This window comes from Oncorhynchus clarkii, chromosome 19, assembly GCF_045791955.1.
Source record: "Oncorhynchus clarkii lewisi isolate Uvic-CL-2024 chromosome 19, UVic_Ocla_1.0, whole genome shotgun sequence".
Classification (NCBI taxonomy): Eukaryota; Metazoa; Chordata; class Actinopteri; order Salmoniformes; family Salmonidae; genus Oncorhynchus; species Oncorhynchus clarkii.
The window spans coordinates 34526579-34551791 of NC_092165.1; the positions used below are offsets into that span (position 1 = coordinate 34526579).

The window sequence follows — 25213 nt, forward strand, 5'->3', positions numbered from 1 at the left end:
TGTGCTGCTTCCTCCCCTCTACTCTGTGTAGTAGTATTTAGTGAAAAGTATTGTCTCGTCTACTTTCTTTTCCTCAGTCCTCTCATGTGAACAGAAATTGATAAGTCAAAGTAACATGTTGACACAATAAGGCTGTGTGAATGTTCAATCATTGAAATACGTGGGTAGTTGGCTAGTGTGGCTACCGGTAGTTAGGATAGCTACTTCTTACTCAAAAATAAAGAAGTAACGTTAACTAGCTATTCAGGTTTCTATGAAATTTGCCTAGCTAGCTAGTTAAATAAACACAACCAATATATGGATGCAGCAAACCATTAATGGAGGATGCCAATCTTCTTTTCAAAAGATCTTTCCAGTGCACTACCTTATCGTTTGACATTTTACTTCTGTTTATTCGTAATAACATGAAAACTAGCTAACCAAACTTATGATAACTTCTAACTCCAGCGTCTAAAATTTCTAAACAATCGTAGCTCGCTTGGGATTGGTCGGCTTCGACGTGACCTCTGAACTCCAATGTCACACGATTGTGACGTCATCATATGCGACTTTTTGATCACAGACATGCCTTCTTCTGCAGGTGAATACTCCGTAAAGTGTTATTTAGCTACATTTATTTAGCCAAATTATCATCCAAAACAAGTGCATGTAGATATTGGGTCTCCTGACTCCTTATCAAAATAATAAAACGGGCATGCTGGTTGTTTGTTTATAGGCAATGTCAATTAAAGTCTCTAGCTAGCTAATTAGTTTGAACCTCATTTCTTAAAGTATCCCTGACTTCACTTGACAGTTTTTTTTTTTAACACAGACATGAGACATCACATCTGACAGTGTACAGTAGTAGTATATTGTTACTAACTATGAGCTCCCTCCTGATATTAAAAACAAGAATATGTCTGAAATACATTAGCCCACTCTTTAATCCAAGCACTGCTGGCTTTACTCCCCTGAATAATGTGATTAGCAAGCTATCAGTTAGTTCCAGGCTTTTATGCACTAAAGGAGGGAGTAGACATGCAGGTAACAACAGGAAAGAGGACAGACAGAGAGAATTCAATATCAGAGAGAGGCTCCCTTTTCCCAAGTCAGTGTTTGCTTCTGGGACAGCCAAGAGAACTGCTGAATACCAAAAGAAGAGGGCTGAGGAGGAACCAGACTTCCCCAGAAAGAACAAGAGAGTGAAACCCCCAGACCACCCTCTCACTGCCTCAGAATGGAAGAGCCTAAAATTGACTTCACCGAATCCTGATCGCTTTGACGTCCGGATGATGTCATCAATGCTGGCCGATGGGACAGACATCAACGTGGCCAAGTCCCTGCTGGCCTATGTTGCCATGGATACCGGTACGCTGTCTTACGAGCTGCTACTGCGGTACCTCACCCTGTGTGTCGGCAGCAGCCATCACTCTGAGGTGTTTGACATGTATGATATCATGAGGAGCCGGTTCAGGACATTAGACACTGGAGCCTCCAGCCTGTTCATAAAGGGCTTCAGCAGGACAGAACGCTGGAAGGAGGCGCTGACCATCCTGGAGAACATCAAGAGGGCCATCACGCCATCACCGCGTAACTACGGCGATACCATCGCTGGGGCGGTGCTGCATGGTGATGGTGACACTGCCTGGGCCCTGTATGCTGAGCTGATGGAGAAGGGCCTCATTCCCAACCAGGAGACATGGCAGGCCCTGTTCCAGTGTGGTCTCTCTCATCAGGGCCACGAGGACGGGCTGCAATCCATCCTGCTCCATATGAGGGACAACCAAATCTATCCCGAGGAGACTCTGGCTAAAGATATCAAAGCTTGGTTTGAGAGGTAAGTCCTGAATATAGGTTACTGAATAGGCCTACAATCACACAATGTTATTGGGACAAAGCATGGGCTGTGCCTATTTTGGTTTGATTATGATATCTTCTCCTGCCAGTCTTCCAGAACAAAAGTGGATTGGAAGCTGGTCCACCATAGACCCCAGGTAACAACATAAACATTATTTTAATTTTCTTTATTAAACCATTAGACCTAATGAATTCAGAGTTTGAATCAGCACTTCATACACTACTTCTTCTATGCTTATTCTACTTCTATTCGAAACCTAGATGGCTGGAAAATGGAAATTCTTTATTAACCTCTGACCCTGTTACCTTTGCCTTTTTAACCAGGGGAGTGTGTCGGAGCTGCCAGGCAGAGCTGGAGTCCATCCAGCTGAGTCGGGAGGAGTACGCCCAGCTCAAAGACAGGGTGATGGGGGACGTGATCCAAGGCAGAGACGTCTTCAATAAGACCACTCCAGAGGTTTGGGAACCTCTTTTTCTTAGTTTGAGTACAGTTGGTTATAATGTATACGCAACATGCAGCAATTTCAAAGATTTTACTGAGTTACAGTTCATATAAGGAAATCAGTCAATTGAAATAAATTAATTTGGCCCGAATCTATGGATTTGACTGGGAATACAGATATGCATCTGTTGGTCACAGCTACCTTAAAAAAAGGTGAGGGTGTGGATCAGATAACCAGTCAGTATCTGGTGTGACCTCCATTTGCCTCATGCAGTGCAATATATCTCCTTCACATAGAGTTGATCAGGCTGTTGATTGTGGCCTGTGGAATGTTGTCCCACTCCTCCTCAATGGCTGTGCGAAACTATTGAGCCGTGCATTATCATGCTGAAACATGAGGTGATGGCTGCGAATGAATGACATGACAATGGGCCTCAGGATCCTGTCACGGTATCTCTGAATTCAAATTGCCATCGATAAAATGCAATTGTGTTCGTTGTCCGTAGTTCATATCTGCCCATACCATAACCCCACCACCACCATGGACACTCTGCTGACACAGCTTTGACATCAGCAAACCGCTTGCCCACTCGATACCATACACACGGTCTGCAGTTGTGAAGCCAGTTGGACATACTGCCAAATTCTCTAAAATGATGTTGGAGGCGGCTTATGATAGAGAAATTAACAATCAGTTATCTGGCAACAGCTCAGGTGGACATTCCTGCAGTCAGCATGCCAATTTCACGCTCCCTCAAAACTTGAGACATATGTGGCATTGTGTTGTGTGACAAAACTGCACATTTTAGAGTGGCCTTTTATTGTCCCCAGCACAAGATACACCTGTGTAATGATTGTGCCATTTAATGAGCTTCTTGATATGCCACACTTGCAGTGGTGTAAAGTACTTAAGTAAAAATACTTTAAAGTACTACTTAAGTAGTTTTCTGGGTTATCTGTATTTGACTTCACTATTCATATTTTTTGACGAATTTTACTTCACTACATTCCTAAACAAAATTATGTACTTTTTACGCCATACATTTTCCCTGACACCCAAAAGTACTTGTTACATTTTGAATGCTTAGCAGCACAGGAAAATGGTGAAATTCACACACTTATCAAGAGAACATCCCTGGTCATCCATACTGCCTCTGATCTGGAGGACTCATTAAACACAAATGCTTTGTTTGTAAATTATGTCCGACTGTTGGAGTGTGCCCCTGTCTATCCATACATTTTAAAAACTAGAAAATTATGCAGTCTGGTTTCCTTAATTTAAGGAATTTGAAAGGATTTACACTTGTATGTTTACTTTAGTATATTTTTAGTATATTTTTGCAATATCATTTACTTCTGTTATTTAAGTATATTTAAAACCAGATACTTTTAGACTTTTACTCGAGTAGTATTTTACTGGGTGACTTTTTCACTTTTACTTGAGTCATTTTCTATTAAGGTATCTTTACTTTTACTCAAGTATGACAATTTGGTACTTTTTCCACCACTGCACACTTGTCAGGTGGGTGGATTATCTTGGCAAATGAGAAATGCTCAATAACAGGGATGTTAACAAATTTGTGAACAAAATTTGAGATAAATAAGCTTTTTGTGCTTATGGAACATTTCTGGGATCTTTTATTTCAGCTCATGAAACATGGGACCGACACTTTACATGTTGCGTTTATATTTGTGAAGTTGTGTAGTTCGACAGCAGAAAATAGTTGCGTACAATGGCCACTAGACAGTGCTAGTGTCGTATCAAACCAAATCTGCACATGTGAATTCAACGACAAGCACTGCAGGGATCTCCACATGCACACATTGAGAATTGCACAAAAAATATGAAAAACCTATGGCAAAGTTTTATTTTGTATTTAACTATTCCTTTGGTACTGGAAGTTTTGGGGCTAAAATTTTTAAGTATTGGTCAAACTTTTCAGCCATTAAATGCAGTGTTTCATGATTCAGTGTTGTTCAGGGCTGACCTTGCTTTACTCTTAGGGTTTGCTGTTGTTTAGGGGTTTATCTCCTGAATTAAACAAGATATTTTGCTGCACGAGGGCCAGTTGTATGAGCTTGGGGGTCTACTGCTTAAAATAGAAAGTCGTCCTCCAAGGGATCAGGCCTGTCCCACAATTAGATGAGATGATGGGGATTTCCAGTTGCAGAACATGTATCTCCCCGTCTCTCTCTTTGCATCTGCACTGAGCCCGCTCTTAGAGTCAGTCAGCACAGCCACACATTTCAAACATTGGTAAAGGCTGGTCAATATGTAAGTGATAAAACACATTTGACCCTTTACTGGCGAAGACCCGTTTCACCTCATTGTAAGGATATTTGATGATAGCTGCTTGTAGGCTCTTCTCAGGTCAAAATAAGTGTACTGTAACTAGCTTACCTCCATTTGTCATTGTCCTATATGTGGTCATTTATGTTTCATCAATAAGAACTCTTCAGATGCATGGTAGGAAACATACAAGTATTTGTTTATTTGAATCCCCATTAGCTTTTGCAGAGGCAGCAGCTATTCTTCCTGGGGTCCACAAAAAACAGGAAACATGACAAGTAACAAAGGACAGTCACATAAATGTAAAATGCAGCTATATACAAACAATACAACCACAACAATACAACAACAACAAAAACGTGTTTGTGTGTGAGTGTGTGTCCCCTCACAGTCCCTGCCGTTCCATGAGATGTTGTTAAAAAAAAAAGTGTTTACTTGAGTAATTGGAGATGGGAGTTTCATGCGATCTTGGCTCTGTATAATACTGTGCTTTGTTGTGAATTTGTTTTGGACTTGTGGGCTGTGAAGAGACCTCTGGTGCCATGTCTTATTGGGTATGGGTGTTTGAGCTGAATGTTATTTAATTATGCAGACAATCAGGAATTTTCATTATGGTAATACTTCTCATAAAAACTAGAAGATAAGCAGTTTATCTCTCATCAACCCTCAACCAGGAAAGGCCAGCATGCATGTTGTTGATGTTAGTTCTGTATGTGCAGTTAAGGGCACGACATGCTGCTCTATTTTGAGCCAGCTGCTGCTCTGCTAGGTCTTTCTTTGCTGCACTTGACCATATTACCAGACAATGATCTAGATGGGACAAGACCAGAGCCTGAACAACTAGTACAGTTGATTTGTATTTAAAAAATAATAATTTAAAAGGCAGAACATCTTTTAATAACAGACATGCCCCTCTACATCTTCACAACTTTTTCAGTATGACTTGACCATTGTAATTGACCATCCAATGTTATACCTAGGACCTTCCTCAACTTGCTCAATGGTCATACCCAATGGTCACACCCTTTCTACACAACTCCAGTTGAGGTTTAGGTCTTCGTCTTCGAGAATGTTTTGAACCAAATCTATGGAGCGACTTCAGTGCCAACATAAATTCTATTTGAATTCCATCATTTTAAATTTGTATTAGGATATAGCATTTTTTTTATTTGTAATGCACAAATTGAATCAATGTATTCATAAATTGAACTTGTATTTCATGATTTGAAACACAATTGAGTGAGTATTGCATTCAGTTATTATAATTCAATTTAATTGAATATTCAAATGCAACATTTATATTGTTATTTTCAATATGGTAGATATTGCATTCATTGTGGATTCATTGCATTCATTTCAAGTTGATCAAAGTTTGTATATTCGACTTCTCAAATGCATTCAGATTCAGTTTTAAGATTCAAAAACAGAGACAACATCCTGGTACTTTGCCAGCCAGGAAAGGTAGAGGAGAACAGATAGAATCAAACGCTCACTGTGGTCAACAGAAGTTTCTGGTGGTTTCTAAAGCCAACGTGGCATGTTTAATGCATTTTCTTTCTATGAATTTGGCTCTAGCATTTTAACCGTTTTGGCTCTAAGCTATTATGACCCCATTCCTGAAAGTTAAGACTTTCTGGAACGTGGACGTGCCTTCTGTTTCCTGCTATGATGATCACAGACCGTGTTAGGAGTGTCAACAATTTGGCCCACATTAGAATATAGTTGAATAGCCCTGTCATAGCCCTTCTAAGGATAGCTGTTCCACTCCCTATTTAATCTTGTTCTTGTGACTGACTGGGTTTGAACCAGGGCTCTTGCATGTCACAAGACTTTGTTAGTAGAGCTGGGACACCGTCCATATCTTTCACTTATTGCATGCATTTAGCTGATACCGTTCATTACGGTAAGTAGCCTATACCATAGAAATGTAAAGTTTGAAATTAAATAAGTTTGCTGATATAGTTGATTCTTAATGGGACAATTGATGGCCACAACCATCAAACTAGTAGTAGTAGTTTAAAGGATAATAACAAACAAAACAGTTGCACATTGTTATGAACATATTGTTCTATTTATCGTTATTGCATCAATTCAGGCAGTTTATCACAATATGGTGTTATACCCATATTACCCTGCTCTATGTGTTAGCCCACTTAGCTAAACCCTATAGGCATCCGTTCAGGAGTTTAATGTAAAGGATGACACATTGCTTGCCTAACGAGTACCGCATCCCCCTGATTCAGCTTATACTGAGACTCGAACACAGGACGTCTGCCTTGCAAACATACTTGACCGCCCTCCTGAAGTGTTCCAACCCACCAAGATATTTAAAAAGGCCTTCTTCAATTGCACAAGGGGCGACACTTCAGGCTTCTGAGTGTGTTTCACAGATCCCGATCTGCTACATTCACCCCCTAAACTCACTCCACAGCGACCCCAGTTGTTGAACCAGCGCATCTGTAGATCCAAGTCCAGTGTCACCATTGTAAAGGACATCACGTTGACTGCTTCCCCCTGATTCAGCTCATATGGAGAGGCCTTCTTTAATTGTGCAGACTGAGGAGTGAGTTTCACAGATCCCTATCTGCTACACTAGATCCAGCAAGGTTACTCATCAAAAGAGCGTGGTTTGGTGATCCATGCTTATGTGATGAGAACCTTGCCTGTGACCTGAAGACGTGTTAGTTTGACATGTGTTAGCTTGTGTTAGACGTGTACGTTTTAAGTCTCCGGCAAGGGTAGTCATTATAAGGTTAACATGTTTCTGACTTAGGCATTGGTCCTGTGGCTTGGATGGGTCTCTTCAAAGAGTAGGTCAAAAGGGGTTGAAGTGTAACACAGGCGGATCAGTGACCATGTTTGTGTGATGAGTAACTTGTCTGAGACCTGAAAAGTTGCATTGTCAGGATACAGGATACCTGGGTTAGAAAGCGCATCAGTCAAGCTGATACCGGTCTCAGGCAAGGTTGCTCATCACATGCATGGATCACCAAACCACCTCTGTTGCACTCTCATTAAATGGGGTGCAGAGATCCTTCTGCTTCTGTTTGCCACAGAAAGTGTTGTTGTTGTTGGGCAGTACTTTTAGACTTTTCCTCAAGTAGTATTTTACTGGGTGACTCACTTCTACTTGAGTCATTTTCTATTGAGATATCTTTACTTTTGCTCAAGTATGACAATTGGGTACTTTTTCCACCACTGAGAACTACTGTGTTAAATCTGTTTTGTCTTAAAGGGATACTTTTGGATTTTGGCAATGTGGCCCTGTATCTACTTTCCCAGAGTCAAATAAACTCATGGATTAATGTTTTGTGTCTCTGTCGAGTAGGAAGGAAGTTAGAGGTAGTTTCACAAGCCAATGCTAACTACTGTTAGCTCAATGGGAACTATCCTTTATAGATACTGTTTCATGGGAAATATAATTTTTGTACAGATGTACAAAGCATTAGGAACACCTTCCTAATATTGAGTTGCACCCCCTTTTGCCCTCAGAACAGATTTACTTTGTCGGGGCATGGACTCTACAAGGTGTCAAGTGTTCCACAGGGATGCTGGCCCATGTTGACTCTAATACTTCCCACAGTTGTGTCAAGTTGGCTGGATGTCCCTTTGGATAGTGGACCATTCTTGATGCAGACAGGAAACTGTTGAGTGTGAAAAACCCAGCAGCACCTGGCACCTACTACCATACCCCGTTCAAAGACACTTAAATCTTTTGTCTTGTCCATTCACCGTCTGAATGGAACACACACACAATCCATGTCTCGAGGCTTACAAATCCTTCTTTAATCTGTCTCCCCCCTTCATCTACACTGATTGAAGTGGATTTAGCAGGTGACATCAATAAGGGATCATATAGCTTTCCTCTGGATTCACCTGGTCAGTCTGTCTACGTCATGGAAAGGGCAGGTGTTCCTAATGTTTTGTACACTCAGTGTATATTGTATAATAAAGTGATAGGCTATTTCATGGCAGTTTATTTGGGAAATTCAATTTTCTTTTGATTACTCGATTGCATGTCAGGATGAACTGTAATACATTAAGTCCCTGTTCTGAGCTGTAATCCCTCTTTGTTGCTTTAGGTAACATTAGTTTTGTTTATATCTGGGCATAGCGTGGACATTTTTTGGGCCTGCTGCAGTCATATAAGCTGCACAAAAGAGTTTCACATTTCAACCCTCAACAGGATCTCACATGAGTGACCCTGGAAAGTCCCTGTGTGTGTATGTGCGTTTGTGTGTGCTTGCGCGGACTCTAACCCCCCATGGTTACATGAGTGAGTAGTTTATGATGTGAAACCAGTGTGAGGCACTGAAAACTAACGCCCTCAGTCCTGGGGCTGGGGCTGGAGCTTTGCTCCTATGCAGCATTAGTGTTTTCTTTGCAAGGTTCAACTTCATTGTAAAGTCTATCACATGAAAGAGTGCAAGAAAAATGCATTTAGAATAAATTGAACAGCAACGGTACCATTTGTTTATTAAATCATTTTGTCTATGATTCACAGATTAAAATTAGAACCCACTTGTTATGGTTTGTCTGCGGTGCAGCACTGCTTTATATTAGCCTATTTCTCTGTCTGTCCCAATTAATACTTTCAGAGGTGAATTCCTAGAATAAGCATAACATAGTCTTGCACTGAGAAGTAAGATATTATTGTTGTTCTGTAACTAACCAGGATGTAAAGGGCAGCATTTTGCCGCAGGTTGACAGGGAACACCCTGGCTTGCAGGGTTTTAGAATGTAGAACCAGCCATAGAACACAACATAACAACCTGTTCCTCGCGCTTTAGACTAGAGGGAGATGACAGACCGGTGGAACAGCCACTTGTATTTTTATCTACAATTTTTGTTTTGGGAGGTTGGATTGAATACAGTTATGTGGAATGTCACTGTATAGCCTAATGCTATTAAGATATCAATGCAAATGTTATTGGCCACGTGCTACATACAACGGGTATAGAATTTACCATGAAATTATTGCTTGTATGAGGTATTTCAGATAGATACAGTGCATTCGGAAGTATTCAGACCCCTTCCCCTTTTCCACATTTTGTTACGTTATAACCTTATTCTAAAATTGATTAAATACTGTTTTTCCTCATCAATCTACACACAATACCACATAATGACAAAACGAAAACAGGTTTTTAAAACAGTGCATGTCAGAGCAAAAACCAAGCCATGAGATCGAAGGAATTCTCCTTAGCGCTCCGAGACAGGTTTGTGTTGAGGAACAGATCTGGGGAAGGGTACTTAAACATTTATGCAGCATTGAAGGTCCCCAAGAACCTTCCAGAAGGACAATCATCTCTGCAGCACTCCACCAATCAGGCCTTTTTGATAGAGTGGCCAGCCTGAAGCCTCTCCTCAGTAAAAGGAACATGACAGCCTGCTTGGAGTTTGCCAAAAGGCACCTAAAGGACTCTCAGACCATGAAAAACAAGATTCTCTGGTCTGATGAAACCAAGATTGAACTCTTGTATGTGTATGTTTGTGTGTTTGTTTTGTGTCGGTTTGTGTGCTTATGTAGTGTATGTGTTTGCGTTTTGTATGAAAGTGCCAGTGTAGTGTGTGTATATAGTGTGTGTATATATATATATATATAGTCTTGTGAGTTTGCATAGAGACAGTAGGGTCCGGGCAGATAGTCCGGGTAACTATTTGATGAACTATTTAGCAGTTTTATGGCGTGGGGTAGAAGCTGACCACATTTAAAATACCCAAATGCGGGACAACAGGATGATTTTGCTGGACAATGTAGTATGTCTGTGTGATCCCCCCCTCAATATTTTTTTTCTAAATTAGTAGTGTTTGAATTTGTTGATTAAATGTGGGAGAGGATTGTTTGGTTGTGGGACACGGGACCAAGGACAAATGTAAGACTGTCCTGCACAATCTGGGACATGTGGTCACCCTACTGTGCAGGTGTGAGTGGGCCATGTTATGTCCTTAATGATGTGGAAGCCAAGATACGTGAAGCTCACGACCTGCTCCACTACAGCCCGATCGATGTGGATGGGGGCGTGCTCTCCCCTCTTTCTCCTGTAGTCCTCGATCAGCTCCTTGGTCTTACTAGCGTTGAGGGAGAGGTTGGTGTCCTGGCACCACACTGCTATGTCTCTGACCTCCCTGTAGGCTGTCTCATTGCCGTCGGTGATCAGGCAGACCACCGTTGTGTTGCCAGCAAAATTGATGATGTTGTAGTTGTGCGTGGCCACACAGTCTTGGGTGAACAGGGAGTACAGGAGTGGACTAAGCACACACCCCTGAGGGCCCCCCATGTTGAGAGTCAGCATGGCAGAAGTGTTGTTGCCTACTCTCACCACCTTGGGCCGGCCCATTAGGCAGTCCATGACCCAGTTGCCGAGGAAGGTGTTCAGTCCCAAGGTCCCCAACTTGGTGATGAGTTTGGAGGGGACTATGGTGTTAAATGCTGAGCTGTCGTCTGAACAACATTCTCACGTAGTTTTTTCCCCTCTTGTCCAGGTGGGAGAGGGCAGTGTGAATTGACATTTTGCGTCATCTGTCAATCTATTGGGGTGGTATGCGAATTGGACTGGGTCCATGGTGCCTGGGATGATGGTGTTGATGTGTGTCATGACCAGCCTTTCAAAGCACTTCATAATTACAGATGTGAGTGCCAGGATGATTACAGTATTTTAGGCAGGTTACCTTGGAATTCTTGGGAACTGGGACAATGGTGATCTATTTGAAGCATGTTGAGATTACAGACTAGGGCAGTGAGAGATTGAAAATGTCTGTGAAGTCACAGTACTGAGGCGACACTACAGCCTGGGGTTGGATCCCGTGACCGGGAGCCCCATAAAAAATCTGCCGTTTCCAGCTACAATAGTCATTTACAACATCAACAATGTCTACACTGTATTTCGGATCAATTTGATGTTGTTTTAATATACAAAAAATGTGCTTTCTTTCAAAAACAAGGACATTTCTAAGTGACCCCAAACTTTTGAATGGTAGTGTAGGTTCCTTGGTGATTTAGACATTGTATTGGTTCCAGACAGTATTGCAGATACGCAGTTGATAAAATTGTTTCTCAGCATTGTCTCCTTTTTCCATGTGGAAAACTCAGTTATGCAAGAACAATGAAGAAGAGCCATCAAATGTGAAATATTCTCTCCCTACCAGGGAGAAACTCTGGAGAGATGCAAAGGTGCCTCCTATCAAGTGTAACTGGGTGGTTGCCATGCTACGCTCAGCTAAACCCATTCCCTCCACAATGGAACTAGAGTGGAGATCCATTGTCTCTGACTCCATCAAAAACAACATCTAGGCACAAGTCACGTGACCCTACAACCTCAGGGAATTCCCAGTTCTTCCAGTCCCAACTCGCCATGACAACTGCTAGTGCTGCAGGGGAGCAGATAGCAACACAACAAGCTGTGTTAATAAGGTAGAGGTGAAGTAAAGGGAAAGTAAGCTCTTCCCCAGGCTATTGGTTAACGAGATGTTAACGTCCTGCCTTTATCCCAGAGGCCTAATGATATATTAGAATGTCTATGGCCTGAAACAGGGCCTGAATGTTTCTTCAATACTTAATGTCCTTTAGTTGCAGAACTCGTTCTCCCTTCTGCACCACAGGGATTCCCCAAATATTATTCCTCTTTCTGTCCCATACAAATGTCTCATTGCGATGCTGTTGCTTACAAAGTCAAAAGCTTTAGCTAAATTTGCTACAGTTTTTTTTGTATTGTTTTTCTCAGGGTTATACAGTACTTTACTGTTGTTCTGGTGGACTTTAGGATTGTATTGGGGGTGTGTCAGGGGATTTTTCAGGCTCTTTGCTAGCAGAGACAAAGAAGTGAAAGTACTGGCCTGTTCCATGGGCTACAGTATTGTATAATGGACACTTATACCACATTATGTGTTGGTTTGTAGGCTGTAGTTGGTCTGTCTTGTTGCATTCTCAGGAAACATGGTGAATATATTAGCATCTATATGTGATGAAATGAATTAAAAAATATATTTTTATGTATGTCGCAATCAATTTTTTTTCCATTTCTTTCATCACAAATAGATGCTAATATATACACCATGTTTCCTGAGAATGCAACAAGACTGACCATGTATGTCGCAATCTAAAAAAAGTATTTCATGTGTCAGTGGATCTCTATTTCCTATGTACTAAGCAGCAGTGACAGCAACATGAGAGACCTATGCATGCATACCTGCAGTGTAGAATGTACATGATAGACAGACAGACAGGTGGAGGTGTGGCCTGGGTTGACATGTGGCCTATCCAAAAATTATGCGCTGTACTGTGTACTGCCAGATTTATATCTGGACCCAGTCCAGGTTCCCATTGAAACGGAAACAATGAAAGAAAAACAAGAGCGAGAAGGAAGTCCTGGCTGTCGAGTTAAGTAAATATTGACCATGCCATGTTTGATTTATCTTGCCCTGCTACTGAAGTTCATCCTTGTTGTGTACAGACCAGCATGCATCATGAGCTGGTGCTCAAGACTTTCGAGTCTTTTTTTTGTGAATAAGTATGTGAATTTCCCACCCCCTCATAGATCACCTGATAGCTGTGAGACATTTAATTTAAAAAATATTAAATATAATATGGACTTGACATGCACAAACATTTCAAATGGAAGCATAAAACATTTAACCACATATGTAAACCGGAAGCTTTGGTAACCAAGTGTTTCTCCCTCTCCTAGGAGCTGGAGAGCTTCAAGAACTTTGTCAAGCGGAAGCCGGCCTTTGACGTGGTCATAGATGGACTCAATGTGGCCAACATTGGCATCAAAGGGAACCAGTCGCAGACGGTGAGTTCTCTGCGAATGTGAGTCCAGAACAACAATCACAGGGTATGAAATGTTCTGAGTTGGCACCATTGATCTGACATTTAAGGATGTGGTGTTGTGCTATTGATTAGTGATGGGGGGACGATAGTTACATTTTGGGATAATATTTTACTTATTTTTACCCCTTTTCCCCCCCAATTTCGTGGTATCCAGTTGGTAGTTAGTCTTGTCTGATTGCTGAAACACGACCCAACTTAGCCGCACTGTTTCTTGACAAAATGCCCGCTTAAGCCAGCCACACCAATGTGTCGGAGGAAACACCGTAAACCTGGCGACCGTGTCAGCGTGCATGCGCCTGGCTCGCCGCAGGAGTCGCTAGAGCGCGGTGGAACAAGGACATCTCTGCCAGTCAAACCCTCCCGGACAACGCTGAGCCGCCCCATGGGTCTCCCGGTCGTGGCCTGCTGCGACAGAGCCTGGACTCGAACCAGGATCTCTAGTGGCACAGCCAGCAACTGCGATGCAGTGCCTTAGACCACTGCGCCACTCGGGAGGCCGACGGGGATATTATTTTTGACGATATATTGTACTGTTCTGACAATATTGCAATGTAATTTTAGTGGAAGTTGGCTGTATCTGCACCAAAACTCCACTATTTTTCCTTCATAGCTTATTTTCCATCTTCTTTTTAAATAGGGAGCCAATTCGTTTTCAGCACTTTTATTTTATTGACTGATCAAAATTCTGTTTATCATGGCTCTCTATTGTCCCTCTGCAGCAGACATATGGTGAGCAATATGTTTTGAACATCAAATCACAATAAAATCACTGTCCCGAATCACTATCTATCTCTCTCTCTCTCTCTATATATATATATATATACACAGTATATCACAAAAGTGAGTACACCCCTCACATTTTTGTAAATATTTAAGTATATCTTTTCATGTGACAACACTGAAGAAATGACACTTTGCTACAATGTAAAGTAGTGAGTGTACAGCTTGTATAACAGTGTAAATTTGCTGTCCCCTCAAAATAACTCAATTCATGTCTAAACCGCTAGCAACAAAAGTGAGTACACCCCTAAGTGAAAATGTCCAAATTGGGCCCAAAGTGTCAATATTTTGTGTGGCCACCATCATTTTCCAGCACTGCCTTAAACCTCTTGGGCATGGAGTTCACCAGAGCTTCACAGGTTGCCACTGGAGTCCTCTTCCACTCCTCCATGACGACATCACGGAGCAGGTGGATGTTAGAGACCTTGCACTCCTCCACCTTTCGTTTGAGGATGCCCCACAGATGCTCAATAGGGTTTAGGTCTGGAGACATGCTTGGCAAGTCCATCACCTTTACCCTCAGCTTCTTTAGCAAGACAGTGGTCGTCTTGGGGGTGTGTTTGGGGTCGTTATCATGTTGGAATACTGCCCTGCGGCCCAGTCTCCGAAGGGAGGGGATCATGCTCTGCTTCAGTATGTCACAGTACATGTTGGCATTCATGGTTCCCTCAATGAACTGTAGCTCCCCAGTGCCGGCAGCACTCATGCAGCCCCAGACCATGACACTCCCACCACCATGCTTGACTGTAGGCAAGACACACTTGTATTTGTACTCCTCACCTGGTTGCCGCCACACACGCTTGACACCATCTGAACCAAATAAGTTTATCTTGGTCTCATCAGACCACAGGACATGGTTCCATTAATCCATGTCCTTAGTCTGCTTGTCTTCAGCAAACTGTTTGTGGGCTTTCTTGTGCATTATCCTTAGAAGAGGCTTCCTTCTGGGACGACAGCCATGCAGACCAATTTGATGCAGTGTACGGCGTATGGTCTGAGCACTGACAGGCTGACCCCCCACCCCTTCAACCTCTGCAGCAATGCTGGCAGCACTCATACGTCTATTTCCCAAAGACAACTTCTGGATATGATGCTGAGCACGTGCACTCAACTTCTTTGGTCGACCATGGCGAGGCCTGTTCTGAGTGGAACCTGTCCAGTTAAACCGTTGTATGGTCTTGGCCACCGTGCTGCAGCTCAGTTTCAGGGTCTTGGCAATCTTCTTATAGCCCAGGCCATCTTTATGAAGAGCAACAATTATTTTTTTCAGATCCTCAGAGAGTTCTTTGCCATGAGGTGCCATGTTGAACTTCCAGTAACCAGTCAGTATAAGGGAGTGTGAGAGCGATGACACCAAATTTAACACACCTGCTCCCCATTCATACCTGAGACCTTGTAACACTAATGAGTCACATGACACCTGGGAGGGAAAATGGCTAATTGGGCCCAATTTGGACATTTTCACTTAGGGGTGTACTCACTTTTGTTGCCAGCGGATTAGACATTAATGGCTGTGTGTTGAGTTATTTTGAGGGGACAGCAAATTTGCACTGTTATACAAGCTATACACTCACTACTTTACATTGTAGCAAAGTGTCATTTCTTCAGTGTTGTCACATGAAAAGATATACTCAAATATTTACAAAAATGTGAGGGGTGTACTGTACTCACTTTTGTGATATACAGTGTATATATATATATATATATATATATATATATCCACTGTATATCACAAAAGTGATATATATATATATCAGAAGAAGAAAAAAACGTCCCTTTTTCAGGACCCTGTCTTTCAAAGATAATTCATAAAAATCCAAATAACTTCACAGATCTTCATTGTGAAGGGTTTAAACACTGTTTCCCGTGCTTGTTCAGTGAACCATAAACAATGAATGAACATGCACCTGTGGAACAGTCGTCAAGACACTTACAGCTTACAGACGGTAGGCAATTAAGGTCAGAGTTATGGAAACTTAGGACACTAAAGAGGCCTTTCTACTGACTTTGAAAAACACCAAAAGAAAGATGCCCAGGGTCCCTGCTCATCTGCGTGAATGTGCCTTAGGCATGCTGCAAGGAGGCATGAGGACTGCAGATATGGCCAGGGCAATACATTTTAATGTCCATACTCTGAGATGCCTAAGACAGCGCTACAGGGAGACAGGACGAACAGCTGATCGTCCTTGCAGTGGCAGACCACGTGTAACAACACCTGCACAGGATCGGTACATCCGAACATCACACCTACAGGACAGGTACTGGATGGCAACAACAACTGCCCGAGTTACACCAGGAACACACAATCCCTCCATCAGTGCTCAGACTGTCCGCAATAGGCTGAGAGAGGCTGGACTGAGGGCTTGTAGGCCTGTTGTAAGGCAGGTCCTCACCAGACATCACCGGCAACAACGTCGCCTATGGGCACAAACCCACTGTCGCTGGACCAGACAGGACTGGCAAAAAGTTCTCTTCACTGATGAGTCGCGGTTTTGTCTCACCAGGGATGATGGTCGGATTTGCTTTTATCGTTGAAGGAATGAGCGTTACATCGAGGCCTGTACTCTGGAGCGGGATCAATTTGGAGGTGAAGGGTCCGTCATGGTCTGGGGCGGTGTGTCACAGCATCATTCGACTGAGCTTGTTGTCATTGTAGGCAATCTCAACGCTGTGTGTTACAGGGAACACATCCTCCTCCCTCATGTGGTACCCTTCTTGCAGGCTCTTCTTGACATGACCCTCCAGCATGACAATGCCACCAGCCATACTTCTCGTTCTGTGTGTGATTTCCTGCAAGACAGGAATGTCAATGTTCTGCCATGGCCAGCAAAGAGCCCGGATCTCAATCCCATTGTGCACATCTGGGACCTGTTGGATCGGAGGGTGAGGGCTAGGGCCATTCCCCCAAGAAATGCCCAGGAACTTGCCGGTGCCTTGGTGGAAGAGTGGGGTAACATCTCACAGCAAGAACTGTCAAATCTGGTGCAGTCCATGAGGAGGAGATGCACTGCAATACTTAATGCAGCTGGTGGCCACACCAGATACTGACTGTTACTTTTGAATTTGACCCCCCCTTTGTTCAGGGACACATTATTCAAGTTTATGTCTCAGTTGTTGAATCTTATGTTCATACAAATATTTACACATGTTAAGTTAACAAGTTAACATTACACATGTTAAAATTAACGCAGTTGACAGTGAGAGGACGTTTCTTTTTTTGCTGAGTTTATATAGCAGTGAGAATCCCAATACATATCGTATCGGCATGTAAGTAAAGTGATAATATCGTGAGGTCACTGGCAATTTCCCAGCACTACTAGTGATGTGCCTTCTGCAGTGCAATTAGACTGCAACCTATATACAGTAACTATTAGAACATAGTGCACATGCACAGCTGGTGTTACCACTTCCATTTCAGTGTGTTTAGGTTCATACTGACTCACTGTTAGTCTTACTCAGTCTTCCACACTAACCAAACCACAGTCAGCGTCAATCAAAAGCAATATTCCAATGCAGGGGATGTTTCCTAAATCTGAACTTTTTTACTACTTGAGTGGTCGAGCATCAGTCATCATCATGAAAGCAAATACTCTCAAACGTCTCAGACTTGGGTTGAATCAGTGGGAGAAAATTAATTTTTCCCCCACTGATGACTAAGGCTGGAATCACTGTCAATATTACGAATTCCTAGTAACGGAATATAAAGGGTGCCTATCTTGTATTTGTAACTCAGTACAATTAAGTCATTCTGGACAGGATGTACGGAAAGAGCCAAATACAAATATCCGTCTTGAATTCCAATTAAGTGAATAAGTTGTAATGCCAGCCCACATAAGTTACCCATGTGCTTCCCCCACTTGAGACACAGAGGAGATGGCATTGTCACGGCTGCATGGGGCTATGGGAGGCTGTTACACTTTTTCATGTGGGAAAGATGGGTATATTTTTAGTGCTGTGTATATTTATTTAACCATGGGCTCATAGCCGAAGAAACCCACAGAGTATTATATCTGTGCTCTGTAAGCAGAACCCTCAGTCACCACAGTCTGGCCAGCAGTCTGCCATGCATACACAAACACACACACAGTGTGAATAATCCCTCCACCTCCCCACAGCTGTTTAGCCTCTTGTTTCTCTGACAGGTGAGCTGAGCATTAGTGAGGAGCAGGGGGGGACTGTGGCCTCAGGGCACTTACTGCATAGAGTAGATATGAATAACCTGCTCCCAGCTTTCAAATACAGCAGTTCTGTATTTCTATAAATACAGCACATGTAGCTTTGTTTCAGCACACCTACAGACTCTGATGCCTTATTGAGGGGATTTCTCTTCCATTCTAATATGACTAAAATCAGTATTTGTGTATTTGTGGTGCTGACTTCTGTCCTAGTTATCAGCTAAAGGTCACATCTCCCCAACCCACTCGTCTGCATTCTCAACCACATCAGACAGACATACAATCGGACATGTCAGAGTTTTTGCATGTGTGTGAAACTATTATTATACTGAACAAAAATATAAATGCAACATGCAACAATTTCAAAGATTTTACTGAGATACAGTTCGTATAAGGAAATCAGTATTTCACATGACTGCGAATACAGAAATGCATCATTGGCCACAGATACCTTAAAAAAATGAAAGGGCTGTCTGGGATGACCAAGCAGGCAACGAGAGACAACTTATTAGGGTGCAAACAATATTAGGGTCAGTAGCGGTGTGTGGGTAAATTCACTGGGGAAGCCAGAAAAAATGCCATATTATAACATATGTGTTGTGATAATTGCATTGTTTGCTCTATAACCTGTTAATTAATATGTCTAAAGGCAGACAATAAGAAGACACAGTGGCAGAATAAATTCAACCATACCTTTTATTTTGTCACAAAACCGGATAGCAACCTCTGTCTGGTTTAGTCCTCAAAGCATATTGCATGTACAGTAACAGAATATGACCTACAGCTTGGTCAAGCAAGTTAATGTTTCCGACATTTTTGGACCACTAAACAACTATTGATTTAGAAACACAGAGAGTTACCTCAAGTCCCAAAGAAAACAGGAGCTGCCTCTACTATTCCAGCACCATTTCAACTTCAACATTTCAACATCATCAAATCACCTCTGCTTCATCTAATACAGTGATAACTAAAAGGTACCAAAAACAATTTAGTCCAATCAACGTAAGCTAAATATGATGTGGCTGCCCATGGTTCTGATTTCTGTGTGTGAACGTGTGTGTGCGTATTTTAACGTTGACCAAACGGTCATTAGGTACACGCTTTTATTTTTGTTGTCCTAGGCTACCTGGCTAAAATGCTTGCTCGCTAGCCTAACTTACATTCATGGGCAATGTTAGCTAGTTAACATTAGCCTTCTACATCTAGCTACATATTGAACTTCCATCCTCTCAGGCCAGGGGCACAACAATGTATGAATTAATGGTTGGATCAGAATAGCCGTTATAATCATTGGCCAGTTTGGAGAATTAAGTAAAATCACAAGTCCAAATCCCTATCAACATCCATGGCTAATTTAGGAAAGGGCCCATTTTAGCTAGCTAGCTAGTCACCGGAGGACAACAACACAACATGATGCAACAATTCAAATTGTTTATTTCAATGACGTATGCTCTCAATGCGATTTGATAGGAGTGACGCCAAAATCCAAGCTGGCTTCCCTTGTCACTTTTTTTTGGTGTGCCAGGACCATTCACAGTTGAGCTCGCTCAGTTTAGCTCAATGCTGATTGGATCGTTTTTTATACTTTTTTTAACCAGGGAGGACAAATGCTCGCTGGCTTCCCTTGCATCCCATTCAGTGCTACTGGGGGCAACAAGGTTATACTAATTTGGACCAGACCACATCAGATAGATGGCCTACACATAGAGACAGTGGGGCGCTGTTTGGCTCGCTCGGATGCTTTCTCCGGTGAGATACATTAAGCCTCTTGCGAATTGTAGAAAAATTATGAAATACATAGAGATGAAAGATAAATGATTGTATGTTTTTTTTATTGGCACATTTTTTAGGGAAGCCTGGCTTCCCTTGGCATCCATTAATACACACCACTGACAAAGGTTTTATTTCTCAAAACTTAGAAAATACAAATTATGTCAAGGAAATAAACCAAAGTGCTTTAAAATATACAAAGGGATACGTTATTTGAAATGAAAAACGGACTGTCCTATACAGTCTTAACTTAAAAAATAACTTTGATCCAACGTGCAGGAACAGAACGTACACGAACAGAACGTACACGAACAGAGCGTACACAAACCAAAAATCAACTACCTGAAGGCAGACTATAAGGAGAGTGGCCAGTTCCATTCCCTGGTCCAAGGGGAGTCTGCAAACCATCAAGTTTACATTATAACAAGAATGATATAACGTTTAGATCATGTTTTTAAATACAATAATTATTTTAACAATAACAGTACACGATATCAATGTATAACTGTACTTCACTATTTTAAACTCTTCGGGGGGGGGGGGGGGTCCCCGGAGTGAACAGAGCATTGGCATTTCCCAACGCCCCGCCGGAACCCTATTTTAAGCCTGGGATTCTGTTTGGGCCTTCTTTACCAGAACACCGCAGCATCCCATGCTGGAGACATGAGGCTGTAAAAGCCTATTTATGTTTCATCCAAAAATGTGGTCGGAGACCGTGTGGATGGTGTGACGCAATTGCGGAGCCTCGGAAGGCACGCAGAGGCCAAATCGAGCTCTCTACCGCATCGCTGTGCGCCTCTTAAATGTTGTAACAATGTTGTAACAACCACGTAAACTATGGAGCATGCACTCAACATATAAACAATGATAGCAACTGCCAAACTGTATTTCTGCACTAAAGTTATGTATGGGATATAAGAAACAAGCTATGTGTCACATCATCATTTATTTTATATGTGATTTATTTCACCTTTATTTAACCAGGTAGGCTAGTTGAGGACAAGTTCTCATTTGCAACTGCGACCTGGCCAAGATAAAGCGTAGCAATTCGACACATACAAATACACATGAAATAAACAAAACATACAGTCAATAATACAGTAGAACAAAATAAAACAAAAAGTCTATATACAGTGAGTGCAAATGAGGTAAGTTAAGGAAATAAATAGGCCATGGTGGCGAAGTAATTACAATATAGCAATTAAACACTGGAATGGTAGATCAGCAGAAGATGAATGTGCAGGTAGAGATACTGGGGTGCAAAGGAGCTAAATAAATAAATACCAGTATGGGGATGAGGTAGGTAGATAGATGGGCTGTTTACAGATGGGCTATGTACAGGTGCAGTGATCTGTGAGCTGCTCTGACAGCTGGTGCTTAAAGCTAGTGAGGGAGATGTGAGTCTCCAGCTTCAGAGAGCAGGTGCGGGCAGTGATCGATTGAATAGCATGCATTTAGTTTTACTTGCGTTTAAGAGCAGTTGGAGGCCACGGAAGGAGAGGTGTATGGCATTGAATCTCGTCTGGAGGTTAGTTAACACAGTGTCCAAGGAGGGGCCAGAAGTATACAGAAGTATACAGAATGGTGTCGTCTGCGTAGAGGTGGATCAGAGAATCACCAGCAGCAAGAGCAACATCATTTATGTATACAGAAAAGAGAGTTGGCCCGAGAATTGAACCCTGTGGCACACCCATAGACTGTCAGAGGTCCGGACATCAGGCCCTCCGATTTGACACACTGAACTCTATCAGAGAAGTAGTTGGTAAACCAGGCGAGGCAATCATTTGAGAAACCAAGGCTGTTGAGTCTGCCAATAAGAATGTTGTGATTGACAGAGTTGAAAGCCTTGGCCAGGTCGATGAATACGGCTGCACAGTAATGTCTCTTATCGATGGTGGTTATGATGTCGTTTAGAACCTTGAGCGTGGCTGAGGTGCACGCATGACCAGCTCTGAAACCAGATTGCATAGCGGAGAAGGTATGGTGGGATTCGAAATGGTCAGTAATCTGTTTGTTAACTTGGCTTTCGAAGACCTTAGAAAGACAGGGTAGGATAGATATAGGTCTGTAGCAGTTTGGGTCTAGAGTGTCACCCCCTTTGAAGAGGGGGTTGACCGCGGCAGCTTTCCAATCTTTGGGAGTCTCAGACAATACGAAAGAGAGGTTGAACAGGCTAGTAATAGGGGTTGCAACAATTTCAGCAGATAATATATACAGTGGGGCAAAAAAGTATTTAGTCAGCCACCAATTGTGCAAGTTCTCCCACTTAAAATGATGAGAGAGGCCTGTAATTTGCATCATAGGTACACTTCAACTATGACAGACAAAATGAGAAAAAAAATCCAGAAAATCACATTGTAGGATTTTTAGTGAATTTATTTGCAAATTATGGTGGAAAATAAGTATTTAGTCACCTACAAACAAGCAAGATTTCTGGGTCTCACAGACCTGTTCTTTAAGAGGCTCCTCTGTCCTCCACTCGTTACCTGTATTAATGGCACCTGTTTGAACTTGTTATCAGTATAAAAGACACCTGTCCACAACCTCAAACAGTCACACTCCAAACTCCACTATGGCCAAGAACAAAGAGCTGTCAAAGGACACCAGAAACAAAATTGTAGACCTGCACCAGACTGGGAAGACTGAATCTGCAATAGGTAAGCAGCTTGGTTTGAAGAAATCATTACACACATTACTGTGGGAGCAATTATTAGGAGACATAGAAGACCACTGATAATCTCCCTCCATCTGGGGCTCCGCGCAAGATCTCACCCCGTGGGGTCAAAATGATCACAAGAACGGTGAGCAAAAATCCCAGAACCACACAGGGGGGACCTAGTGAATGACCTGCAGAGAGCTGGGACCAAAGTAACAAAGCCTACCATCAGTAACACGCTACGCCGCCAGGGACTCAAATCCTGCAGTGCCAGACGTGTCCCCCTGCTTAAGCCAGTATATGTCCAGGCCCGTCTGAAATTTGCTAGAGAGCATTTGGATGATCCAGAAGAATATTGAGAGAATGTCATATGGTCAGGTGAAACCAAAATATAACTTTTTGGTAAAAACTCAACTCGTCATGTTTGGAGGACAAAAAATGCTGAGTTGCATCCAAAGAACACCATACCTACTGTGAAGCATGGGGGTGGAAACATCATGCTTTGGGGCTGTTTTTCTGCAAAGGGACCAGGACGACTGATCCGTGTAAAGGAAAGAATGAATGGGGCCATGTATCATGAGATTTTGAGTGAAAACCTCCTTCCATCAGCAAGGGCATTGAAGATGAAACGTGGCTGGGTCTTTCAGCATGACAATGATCCCAAACACACCGCCCGGGCAACGAAGGAGTGGCTTCGTAAGAAGCATTTCAAGGTCCTGGAGTGGCCTAGCCAGTCTCCATATCTCAACCCCATAGAAAATCTTTGGAGGGAGTTGAAAATCCGTGTTGCCCAGCAACAGCCCCAAAACATCACTGCTCTAGAGAAGATCTGCATGGAGGAATGGGCCAAAATACCAGCAACGGTGTGTGAAAACTTTGTGAAGACTTACAGAAAACGCTTGACCTCTGTCATTGCAAACAAAGGGTATATAACAAAGTATTGAGAAACTTTTGTTATTGACCAAATACTTATTTTCCACCATAATTTGCAAATAAATTCATAAAAAATCCTACAATGTGATTTTCTGGACTCAAATTAAGGTGTAGAAACATCCTCAAGGATGATCAATGGAAACAGGATGCACCTGAGCTATTTTTCAAGTGTAATCGCAAAGGGTCTGAATACTTATGTAAGTAAGGTATTTCTATATTTTAGTTTTAATACATTTTCAAAAAATGTCTAAAAACCTGTTTTCAATTTGTCATTATGGAGTATTGTGTGTAGATTGATGAGGGGGAAAAATCTATTTAATTCATTTTAGAAAAAGGCTGTAACGTAACAAAATGTGGATAAAGTCAAGGCATCTGAATATTTTCCGAATGCACTGTATGTGATGATGACTAATCGTGTTGGTGTTTCTATGCAGCTCCTGGAGGTGGTGTCGGAGCTTGAGCGCCAGGGCCTGGTCATCCTGGTCCTGGGGAGGAAGCATATGCAGCGGCCCTCACGCAGCTGGGACAGACATGACATGAGCTTGGTCCAGCAGAAGGCCCACTGCTTCTTCACTGACAACATGTGAGTTCAGCCCTATGTGTCTTGCAAACCATAGCTTTCTGGTAGATCATTCATATCCATATTATAAGAGTACAGGTCACTCTTGCAAAATAGACTTTATCTCATTGAGAATACTAAAGGCTGAAAGAAAATATATGTTTTTGTGCAATACATTGGGTAAAGTAACCAATGTGTATTCTTTGGGTTTGTTTGGATGTTGACACCTCTGGTTGTTTGTCAGTTCTGAGGATGACCCTTTCCTGCTCTATGCCACACTGCACTCTGGGAACCACTGCAACTTTGTTAGCCGGGACCTGATGAGGGACCACAAGGCCTGCCTGCCAGACGGTGCCACCCGACGCCTCTTCTTCAAGTGGCAGAGAGGCCACCAGCTGGTGCTGAGCAGCTACACCCCGGGAAAGAGAGTACGATTCCAGGTGAGAGTAACAGGGTGATAGAGCTTGCTTATTTATTACACATCAATGCATAGTATCTGTTGTCTACATGAGGACCTAAAAGGCACATTGATTTAAAAAAAATATGGCCTGTGTATGTTTATTACAATTCTTGTGTTCTGTACATTTTTTCCAGAGGATATTAAGTTATGACACCATTGTCCAGACAAATGGAGGCTCCTGGCACATCCCCTATGATGTGAATGGGGCAGAGAGATGCACTTATGAAGTTCCACAGAAGTGGCTGTGTCTCACCAAGGCAAAATAAGGACCCACTTAGAACTGGTTGATCTTCACAAACCTGTCAATACAGTGTTCGTCAATGAAACTATAGCATGTGAAAAAGAATAAAGGACTGAAAAAAAAGCTTTGTACTTTTCTTGTAGTCCTAGAATATTTTTTTTCAAAATGCATTCAGTAAACCAAGAGGTTTGTTGGATTGACCCGGACATCAACTACTGTTCCTTAACCAATTCCGGGG

General features: G+C 42.3%; 1 protein-coding gene across 2 annotated transcripts; it reads left to right on the forward strand.

The window, feature by feature from the left end:
* The first annotated feature begins 550 nt into the window (after positions 1-550).
* Positions 551-25098, forward strand: LOC139375079 (mitochondrial ribonuclease P catalytic subunit-like). Of its 2 annotated transcripts, XM_071116506.1 has the most exons (8): positions 551-580; positions 812-1816; positions 1926-1973; positions 2161-2293; positions 13256-13363; positions 24150-24298; positions 24519-24714; positions 24869-25098. In XM_071116506.1, the coding sequence occupies exons 2-8, from the start codon at positions 864-866 to the stop codon at positions 24998-25000; spliced, it is 1719 nt and encodes a 572-aa protein (XP_070972607.1). In that variant the 5' UTR covers positions 551-580; positions 812-863; the 3' UTR covers positions 25001-25098. The 2 variants fall into 2 exon arrangements, with proteins under 2 accessions (XP_070972607.1, XP_070972606.1); XM_071116505.1 differs by having other exon boundaries at positions 560-1816.
* Positions 25099-25213: the final 115 nt, after the last annotated feature.

What these genes read in the sequence shown, in the direction of transcription:
- LOC139375079 (XM_071116506.1), top strand. Translation starts at nt 864, where the DNA reads ATGAGCTCCCTCCTGATATTAAAAACAAGAATATGTCTGAAATACATT. An exon ending in TCAATAAGACCACTCCAGAG is followed by an intron (nt 2,294 to 13,255) that starts GTTTGGGAACCT and finishes TCCCTCTCCTAG; the next exon opens with GAGCTGGAGAGCTTCAAGAA. An exon ending in TGCTTCTTCACTGACAACAT is followed by an intron (nt 24,299 to 24,518) that starts GTGAGTTCAGCC and finishes GTTGTTTGTCAG; the next exon opens with TTCTGAGGATGACCCTTTCC.